This window comes from Coloeus monedula (assembly GCF_965178545.1).
Source record: "Coloeus monedula genome assembly, chromosome: 9".
NCBI classification, from domain to species: domain Eukaryota; kingdom Metazoa; phylum Chordata; class Aves; order Passeriformes; family Corvidae; genus Coloeus; species Coloeus monedula.
Genome location: NC_138789.1, coordinates 22,911,568 through 22,922,503, shown reverse-complemented (window position 1 = coordinate 22,922,503; position 10,936 = coordinate 22,911,568). Strand labels below are relative to the sequence as shown.

The window sequence follows — 10,936 nt, the reverse complement described above, 5'->3', positions numbered from 1 at the left end:
AATCAGGCAGGAGGGGTTAATGGCATTTGAAATATAGGAGAGCTATTTTTTTTCTAATTCTAACCCATGTTTGTACTTTCCTCTTTATCATGTCGACGTTTGCAAGCAATAAAAGGGCATTATGTGCTGGTCATTGCATCTGCTTTTGAGATAAATCTGTGTTAGCATTCCAAAGGGTCAAGGAACTCTTCCAGGGCAAACAAATTCTGGAGCACTGGTGCCAGATGGTGTGTATATAAAGTGGAAAATGGGAAAAGCAATTTACTGTGTTCCTGTTCCAGGGAGAAGTATCACCCAGAAGGAAAGCAAAAGAGGTGAGAAATTACAGAGAAATTGAAGAGAGAGTTTTCTTCTTCTGTATAAGTTGTTCTTTATATCTGAAAAGTCTGGGTGCATAGAAGAACTGCAGTGCTTATTCAGGCAAAATTATTCCAAAAAGTTAACAGGAATACTTAACTAAAGAATGAAGGGTTAAATTAATAGCATGTATAAAGAATAATGCATTGATTTATGTAACAAGTTATAGATGTATCTTTATAGCTGACTAATATATAGCCTGTGTTTAGAGAAATTTTAGTCATAAAGATAAAATATTTTTGTCTTGCATTTTTGACCAAACTCTACAACAGAAGCAGAAAATAACAGATCAGATTCTTAAATATAAATCAGCATAGCTTCAAAAGGCAAGTATTCAATGTAATTTATCCAGCTCAGGTGATGAACACTACTATCTCACTTGCAGCTGTATTTAATTGGAATTTCCAAGTGTGCAAAAAAACTCTTCAGGTTTTAGAACTAATCAATATTTTCTTCAAATCTAGGGAAACATACAAATGTCTCTTGGAAGGATTAAAAAATAATTCAGCTTAGTGTAAGAAATTTAAAATAATTTTCTTAAATACTGAAAATGATAACACGTTTTCACACATAGCCTGAATTATTGATGACTTTTATCACTTGTCACCAAACTTCAGAAATATGAAACAGAAGGGTAAGTGTTCAGTTATAAGCAAAGAGGAAGGGACAATGTGTCTTAATATTTCTGTGTGCATCTTTGCTGAGCATATTTTATTTGATTATATATGTAGTATTTTAAATGCAGTCCTTCCTTTTAATGTTATGGGTTCTCCTAGAAACAAAGGATGTAAACAAAGACTTCTCTTAATACAGGAAAAAGAGCTGAAGAACAATGCTGAGGTTTGCTATCACCCTCCTTGCTGTCATAACATCATCCACCTGCAAACAATATGGATGTCTGGAAGGGGACACCCAAAAACCAAAGCCAAGTCCTGAGCCAAATATGCAAGAGTGCACTCTGTACTCTAAATGTAAGAGTGGTTTAATTTTTTCCAAATATGGTCAAGAAGTACAGCATTGTACACAGTAACTGTTTTGGCACTTCCCCTAATTTCTCAAAAATATATAAGATGCAGTATGCATTGTATTTGAACAGCCTCCTTCATTGGCATTTTACTGCATGCAAACCAAGAGTAAGATACTGGGTCTTAACAAAGTCATTTGTGAAAGTCTCATTGACTTAATTTATTTTCTTTTCAAAATTCTGATGCAGTTTGTCTTTCTTGTAGCTCCATCTGCTTAAAAATATTCACAGCAAAGATTACTTTGGTTTATTGTAATTAATTGTAGCAGACACCAAATGGGAAAAGTTGAAATCAAAATTCTATTGTAAGCAAAGTACAGCACTTATTAAAATTCTTCAACTCTTTTTTTTTTATGTTTGGTAGTTTTCAAAGTTAGTATCCCTCAGGATGTGGCATCTGGCAGAACACTGGTAAAATTCTTGGGACTCTCTGGGCACAACTTGACAAAGCACTGTTTTTGCCAGTCCACCTCTCCCAGCATTTACACTGCTACTTTCACACCCAAAATTGTTAGAGCTTGAGTACACCTTCGAGTTTGTACTAAGAGACTTTATCATATTATGGTCCAAACCAGATTCATCTTACATTTCTGTCTTCCAAATACAGTGTTAAAAAGGAACACTTATTGCAAGATCTTTGTTTCATTCCTAACAGCTTCCTGTTGCTATGCAGACTTCACAGAGCAATTGGCTCATTCCCCGGTAATTAAAGTAAGCAACAGCTACTGGAACAGATGTGGGCAGCTCAGTAAATCGTAAGTCAGCTTTGATGTTTTCTGTGTCCTGGTTCCAAAGATCTGGGCTGGAGCAGCCACCAGCTGCTGATGGACATTAGGTTACCTTAGAGATAATGTCACCCAGCCTAGTTCCCATCACCTTTTCTCTATATCTGACCAACCTCTGACTCTTCTTCTCCTCTCACACAAACCCACAAATCCCTAAGTCTATACTATTTATGACATTTTGTCAAGACACAGCTATGTTTTTTCAAGTTTGCTTTCTGTATAGAACCAGATCTAGCAATGCAAACCAGTTGAAAACCCAGCAGGTGACAACCACCCTGCACCTCTGTAGTTCTCCAACCATCACCCACCAGTGAGTGTGATCTGTAGTGAATAGAGACCAGTTTCTTCCTTTGTTTAGAAAGCACATCAACTAGATTATTAAATCTCACCAAAAAAAAAAAAAACCCAAACCCAGGAGTCCAGAAATGAAATGTCTGAAAATTTAGAATAAAAATTCTTATAATCCTGTGGGTTTTGTAACCATGAAGAACGTCTCCTTAATTAAGATTTTTAGTACCCCCTTAGATGTTAAAGCTGTGAAACATGGCAAGTTATAGAAATAAAGGGATGAAAGTACAAAACAATTAAGCAAAAGCAGATGTGAAAAAGTAACAGCTCTTGCCTGCCACTCCCAGGAGAGCAGCACAGTATGCAATTTTAAGTAACTTCATCTGGGCTGTGGGAAAAATCTAAAGATTAGTGAAACCATGAGGCTACAGCACGGACAAAGTTTTATACTATCGTTTTAAACTACATTTTATTATTGCCTGGAATCGTTGTTGCCAGGAAAACTCAAGGCCTCAAAAGTTCACGGAAAGCTTACACAAATAGGGCTGAAATATGCATGGAAACATTTGTGCTGTAGCTGGCTGTGGTAATTGCACGGTCAGAGTCCGTACACAATGCCAGAGGAATGAGTTTCAAACTTAGGCATTAACAGGGCCAAAGGATGCTTTTCTGTGTTTTTCTCCTAATCTGTAGTATTGCATCCACATCAAAGCAGGCCTAGAAAACTGAGGCTGTAGCCTTGATGCTCAGAAACAGGCTTATTTGTGGCTTTTCTCATCCACCACAGCTGTGAAGATTTCACAAAGAAAATCGAGTGCTTTTACCGGTGTTCTCCACATGCTGCTCGCTGGATCCATCCCAACGACACTGCTGCTATTCAGGGTGTTCCATTGTGTCAAAGCTTTTGTGATGACTGGTAGGTTCAGCTTTTTAATAAAAGTATTTTTATTTAATTTTAATATGCCCATGATTCAATGGTGTTTCACCCCCTTTTCTCTTGTTCTGCTTCTGAATTTCTCATTTGCCATTTGTACTTTTCCTTCTGCTAAGCTACTGCCCCCAAAATAATAACAACACAGGCTGTGAATGTAGGATGGAGACACTAACATGAGTTTAGTGACTTGGGGACAGCACTGCCCTGCTCTGGGTGAGGATGCAGTGCAGTGGCGTTGTGACAGAGGAGCTCCTGCCACACTGACAGGCACTGGCAGCAGCAAGGGCCTGCCCACCCTTTGAAAAGGCCATGTCTGTGAGGTAGCATTTCTGCAACTAGCATTTTCAATTTGAATAATTGATAATGATATGATACATTTGTTTTGTATGCATAAAATGCACTACAAAATCAGGAAAGATGTCACTTCATGTGGGATTTCAACTAATTAATGTAACAAATTAGCTTCATTCCTTAATTTTTCACCCTTGACCTTCTCCCTTCTATCATTACACTCTCTAAAATCTCTTCTAAAAGCCTGAATATCTGAGACAACCTCAGCCAAGTAATGCTAAAATTATTAATAGCAATGAGCAGCATAATAGCATTTAACTTTGTTTCCCAAAACACAGCATCAGAGAATTACATTATTTTTTGAGTGCGAGGCATGTGGGGACAACCCAGCACCCATCTCTCCTTAGTCTTGGGGCAGGAGCATTGTATCCACGTAGGGTACTCAGATTTTTCCACCGCAACTTATCCAGCATATACCTCTCCCTCCCTCTCTCTCTCCTTCCCTCCCTTTTCTGAGATGTTGGATCTTAAATAATATCACTGTGGGACACATAAACTCAGTCACCACCTTATGAATGTTGTGCCCAGTCACTGGAGTAACTTGTCTGGATGTGTGTGTGAAGCATAGCACAAACACCACAGGCTCTGTTCACACTATAGGATTAAATGTGCTAGCTTTCCATGAAGGTAATGGACTGTGAATGTCTGGATCCCTTAGGCTGCTCTGAAAATCATGGAAAACCATTATGATACTAATAAAAATGTTATAAAAGAGCTTTTTTTTGAAAGTACAGAAAATACAGAACACAGGGCATGGTAGGGTTCTCTTGGGCTGCTCTCTGCCATGCTTCCCTAGTGCTCATACAACTTGAATATTATTGACATGTGGATCCATTTCCATTCCCTCCAAGGGCAAAGTCATGTATGCAGTGCAGAATTTTGGTAGGATTTGTCTTTAAATATGTCTCCATTGCTTTGTGCCAGTGAAGGAAACAAGAAGCATAGCTTGGATTTGTAATGGAAGAGAGTGAGAAGGGCTGATGTATTTCTTAGCTTTCCTAGAGCTTTCTCTAGCAACAAATTTTATTTCTGTGTCAGGAAACTTCATGTGCCTCAGGAACAGATTTGTCATGTGCAGTCTTCCTTGCTAAGTTTTTTGTAATCTTCTAAACTGAATCCAGATTACTGACCTCCTTGAAGATAAAGACTGAGACCTTGAATTGCCCTCAGTGCTCTGAATCTTAAAGCTCAGAATCAAATTTTGCATTTGGGTATTAAAGCACTGGAGTTGCCAGCGAGCTTTAGAATAGATCTAATGGGGAAAATGATAAAATACCAGTATCTAAAACAAATGCATCCCAAAACAGGTAGCATGAAAATCTTTACCAAACTGTTACATCGAGTGAAAGTGTAAAAATGAAAGAAAATGTGTGCTGTAAGTTTAGTTTGCATCTATGGACTGGTTTAAGCCAGCTTTAGTGTATATGAGATTTATACCAAAGTGTAGATCATGGGTCAATATTACATTGCAAAATCCTCAGTGTTCCCTGGGCATTGCCAGAACCTTCAGGTAAACAGCACTTTCAACTTTAGTTGTTGGAAAGTATCATGGGGTGATTGAGAGCTGCTGCACAGGAAAAACTGACCCTTTTCCAGTATAGAGTGTCCTGGCAGAGAGAGGATCTGCTCTAAACAAGTCCTGAGCAATGATCTATTGCCCCTTTTGGCGTCACAGATGCCTGGCCTGAATCAAAAATGTACTGAAGGCCCATTACCCTGCGCGCTGGTCTGTGTGCCTGCCTAATGCCAGTGTCAAACCCTTTCCCTTACCCTGCTTAAGGCCTGAAGCTAGAAAAGAGCCTGGACAGAATTCCCACCCTTTCTGGTGATTTAAAGTAACATTTTGTCATGCTCTATTCACTGGAGTCCCTTTAGCATGCTGTAGCACTGCTGGTGATGTGACCTACTTTCTCTACATACTGGGAGTGTGCCTGCTGCATACTGTATGTCTTTGTGGCCAGAAATGTGCAGAGTATTCTGAATGAGCAGTGACTTAATTTAAAAGAAATTCATCTGACTAGCTTGGGGCCTTCCTTTTCTTCCTATTGTTTTAGGATTCCTTGCTCTCAGTAGTCGTTAAACTGTTGCTTTTGAAAGAGCCCAATGTACAAGTCATTTTCTCATTCACCTGGGAAAGGGCCCTATAAAAGAGAAAGAGCTAATTATAAGAAATACAGGGGGAAAGGCTTTAAAATAAAAATAATCCTGCTCATTGTACATAGGGAACTAATATGTTCGGGGAGGATCTTTTAAGTATTTATGTTTCTCACAGGTTTTAGTTAACGTTTGAAGAAACAACTTCCATGTTTCTGGATGGCAGAAATTAGACTTTTCACAAATCATGACTTTTCATAAACTTGACTTCTTAATTACTTCCATTGGGATATAGAAAAACTCCTAGCAATAGAGTTATGCCTTGCCACCTGCTTATAGAACAAACCACAGTCAGGTAATAATTGTGATTAGGAAACATTTCATCTGACAAGTTAATAAATAATGGTGAATAAAAATATAAAGACTTTAATAAATATATTTTATTCAGATTTCTGAGGAAACCAAATGCATAGCATGAATATTAATTTATCAGATTTTAGCCTCTATTTCCAGCAGAGCCCCTACATCTGACAGTAGATTCAGGGATGAACCCATTGAGAGTAAATGTCTCCTGACCCTGAGCTCTTTAGTTCAGGCCCTGGTTACTTTCCATTTGTTATTGCTCTTTCTCCCTCCAAAAAGCCCAGAAAAGCAATGTGAAGGTTCTGCAGATATGCCTCTTCTGACCTTTCTGCATTTGCAAATCTACTTCAATGTCCAGTTCTCGTAGTTCTGTGACCACGTGACGATGCACATATTTCATTTTAAAATGTAAGGCTGCAGCCCTCTGATATCAAAATAGCTTTGAAACATGACCCTGAAGATTCAAAATGACAAACAGAAAACCTATCCAAAGCCACTAATTACAAATACCATGCTAAATGTTAACTTTCTGGAAGCTGTGCCTCATTGTTTTGGCACTTTCGGTTACTGGTATGAATAATTCTCCAGAAGACAATGAGACCAAATTTAAGTAGATGTTAACTGATTTGCAGGAAGTGGACCTTAAGAAAGGTAAGAGCCAAAAAGTACAACATAAAACAGAAGTGCAAGGGAGGAAATTATGTAGGATAATGGTAAGTCATGAGATCTCTCATCACATAGATCAGCCAGAACTCTACTCATTCCAGGCCATTTATAGGTTTTTTTCTACATTACCACTTACAAGTTAAAAATAACTTAAAATTCAAGATTTTAGATTTATACCCTACAGGACTCTTATCTTTCCTTTTCCTTTTAACTTCCTTGAAAATGTTGTTCTGAGGCTGACAGCCTATTAGTTTATATGATTTTGTTGTTTGCGGAATTTCCTTATTTCGGTGTACATTCCTCATAGCACCTCCCCTGCCTGGGAAACATCATTCTACTTCTCCCGTATTAATTAATAAATACAAACTTGCCCCACATCTCCTTCAAGTGACAGTTCACCCTTAGCATACCTATGCTCTGTTATGATACTGAACAGCAGCATTCATGAAACTCCCTCCCTCCCTCCCTCCCAGGATTTCTTCCACTCAGTAACATCAAATAACCAAGCAGAAAACACCCACAACACGAGCCCTTTGCTAAGTCCGTGAGTATAAAAAGTAGAGAGTGAACTGTTTAGTTTTCATGGGAATTTAAGTCTTCCTGGCCAGCTCGGAGTTTATGAACATGTCAAGCTAAGATAATGTGCACTGTGCACATTTCTTGAAGATTTGTTGCTAAGCTGCACTGTAATCACACCATGTTACTAACAGAGCCCATGGACACCTCTTTGAGTTGAATCTGAGTCCACTGACAAATGTGAGAGAAGTAACTGTATCTTCCACACTAATCTCCATGAAGGTATGAAGCCTGCAAAGATGATTCCATATGTGTTCGTAACTGGCTGACAGACTGGGAATGGGATGAAAGTGGAGAAAACCACTGTAAGGATAAATGTACTCCATACAGTGAGGTAAGAAAACCTGATCAACTGAAGAAGAAAATATGGCATTAGGAGTTCTTTTTTTTTTCCTGAATATATGGGAGTAAAATGCCATCAGTGAATTATTTTTACTTCAGCAGTTTCAAGCCATTCCTACATCAGACTTTTTAAGTACGCATATTTTCCAACATTCATTTTTATGTACAGCACTTACTCTAGGTAGACATACATTTAGTTAATCACTATTCATTCCACTTGTGAAACAAAAGTTCAAGAAACACTGATATTTTAACCACAATGGGATTTAGAAAGTAAAAGATAAATGAACTTTGTTCATACAGAGACACTAAGATGCATTTAATAAGGTTCCTTACACAATATGGGGATCTACACACCTCTATTTTTTAAAAATTGGAATGTAAATTCCCAAACCACTGAGGAACTTTTAAGGTTTTCTTGCCTATTAGGTACCTTTGTCCTTTTCTCTCTTTTACCTTGTCCTTCTCCATCCCATCTTTCTGAGAATGTTTAATGGTTGGGATAACTAATTTTAGACACAAAAGTGTATAAAATGAGAACTGACAAGACTTACAGGAGCAAGGTTGCCTGGAACCTGATCTGCAGACCTTTCCAGAGTCAGGTTGGATTTTTCTAGTGACTCAAGTAAGTTTAGCATCAGAGTGATATAATACAGTTCAAAAGTGTACTTGAATATTTTTAACAGTTGAACTTCACTGAGTCCATGAAAAACTGCCCAAATTGAAGAAGTAAATAAAATTTAAGTGAAGTGCTTAGGGACTGGTAGTAAGGCTTGCAGATTCATTATTTTGAATTCAATTCAAGTGCATGTACTTCCAGAAGTCAGTTCAGCAACTGATATAAGTGGCAGACACAGTCCAGTTAGTGCAGGATTGCTGTCTGCCTTGCAAAAATGACACTAATCAGCAGACTCAGGAAGGTGGCCAAAAACAAATGGGCTGTGGAAACTTACAGCTTAGTTTCCCAGATGTGCTAAATCATCAGTAGTTCCAGATGAAGTGAAAAACAAAATTATAATCTCCGTAAATAATCTCCAGTCTCTGTTCAAACTGTCCTTGTTTCAGAGATAGGAATTTTTAACCTTGAGTTCCCTTGCACTTATTTCTTAAAGAAAATGTACCATCTGCAGGGAAAAACATGCAGCAAGGTCCGAGGTCTTATCACTTGAAGCCAGGCACAGCTATTCCTAAACCACACCCTAAGTTGCCCATGTTTTTCACCAAAAATAGGCTTGCATGGTAAGTAAGCATAAAGATGAAATTTCTGCAGAGAAATTAAAAAAGCACACATTTCCCATATGAAAATTACATGATATAGAAACGCTAGGCTGCCCTGGTTTGGACTCATGAAAGAGTTCTCACATGTCAGAGCACTGTAGACAGATCCTTACTTTTTTCACACAGAGGAGCAATCAGCAGCTCTGCATGTAATATATGCAAGTGGTTCTAAGGCCCATTTGGGACAACTGCTGAATAAAGAACAAACACTGAATATTAAAGATGCACAACTGACCATGGCCAGTTTTAGCCTTGTCATTATTCTCCCAGCTGGGTGCTCCTCAAGCAATGTTAATGCACAGACTAGGAAATTTTCCAAGAAGCTAAACAGTTAGAATCCTTTGCAGAAATTTAGGGACATATTGGGTAAATAGGCTATGTGCTCCATGTATTTGCTGCAGCATTCTGATTATGCTCTGATCTTTAAGCAGAATTAGGAGGAAGGTCAATATAAAATTACCAATTTAGCAAGTAGAAGAGCACAAACACATTACAGAACCTGTGGGACACAGGTATACGGTGTAGCCATGTCTCTTGCATAAAGACCTAAACGAACCCACTTGACAGGCTTTAACACTTTCTGGAATGATTAGCTAAAAGCAGGTAGAAATTCAGGAACTGCACAGGAGCTGGAAGAAAATATCTAATGCTACTTAAAATCACAGGAATAGTGGGAAAGAAAGAGCTATAACTGCCTGCCCTGAGAACACAAGGAAAGAACTAGATAGCGGGAGATTTCCTTTTCTGACCCTGCTCCCAGTGCACTATCCAACCTCCATACTCCTTCTCCAGCACCTGCAGCATCCATATTTTAGCTAATATTCTTTAGACAAACTCAAGCTGGGCAGGCAAAAGGTTGTCACAATGTGAGCTCAGCAAACAAGCAGTATCTTTGTTGTGTGGTTGACAGGTCCTATGACACAGGATTTACAAAATGCTGTAGTACCAAGAACAGAACAGATTCACTCGACAAGAGTACAAGAAGCTGCAATTTGCAGTTTCTTGAGCCAGAAAGGACATTACCCCACTGGTAAAAGCACTCTGGAAGCCTGACAAAAACTTACTGTCTTCAGGCAGCTGCTGAATTATGTCTCTTCTCTTTGCTTGTGAGGTCCTGCCCATCCATGAAGTACGTTGCAGCAGGCACAATGAGATCCCTCGGAGCTGTGACTCCACTGGGCTGTCTCTGGCCTGTAAATAAAAAGATTCCCATATTCAAAGCACTGTCTGGCACTTTCAGCACTACTCAGATTTCGAGGCATGTCAGAATGTCCTGACATGCTACAAGTTGTAAAGGCTCTCACACACAGCTTTGACTGTCAGCCCCAGAGAGCTGCTGGGCTGTCAGCCCCAGGGTGGAAACAAAGGGCAGCTGTTGATCCCTGCACTTTGTGTAACCACTTGCTCTCAAAACAGGCAAATCACTTTTGCCAGTTGTGGGACTGGGTAACATTTTCAGACATCTCAGAAGAGATGAAGCATAGCACACAGCAAGACAGTAAAGGACTGCAGACAACGTTTTTATAACCTGGTACCAGTTTTTATAAAGTGATGAATGTTTATCAATTTTATACAAACTTATTTTAATTCAATTATTTTTAAATGTAATTGAGGCATTTCTTATTTGACACACAGATATATGCAAATGGGACCGACATGTGCCAGAGTATGTGGGGGGAGTCATTTAAGGTGAGCAAATCCTCCTGCCTCTGCTTGCAAATGAACAAGAAGGACTCGATTGCAATCAAGTATCTCCTCTCAAAGAGCTCAGAGGAAAGCTCCAGCAGCAGCAGCAGCAGCAGCGAGGAGCATGCCTGCCAAAATAAACTCCTGAAGTCTGGGAAACTAAAGCGAGAGGAAGGTGAACAAACAAGATAA

At 39.0% G+C, this 10,936-nt stretch overlaps 1 protein-coding gene across 1 annotated transcript; it reads left to right on the top strand.

Annotated features, from left to right (window-relative positions):
• Positions 1–287: 287 nt before the first annotated feature.
• Positions 288–10,936, top strand: LOC309575989 (riboflavin-binding protein-like; the record flags this gene model as incomplete). Its single annotated transcript, XM_082286899.1, has 6 exons — positions 288–314; positions 1,171–1,328; positions 2,037–2,136; positions 3,242–3,370; positions 7,661–7,772; positions 10,694–10,936. The coding sequence occupies exons 2-6, from the start codon at positions 1,190–1,192 to the stop codon at positions 10,934–10,936; spliced, it is 723 nt and encodes a 240-aa protein (XP_082143025.1). The 5' UTR covers positions 288–314; positions 1,171–1,189.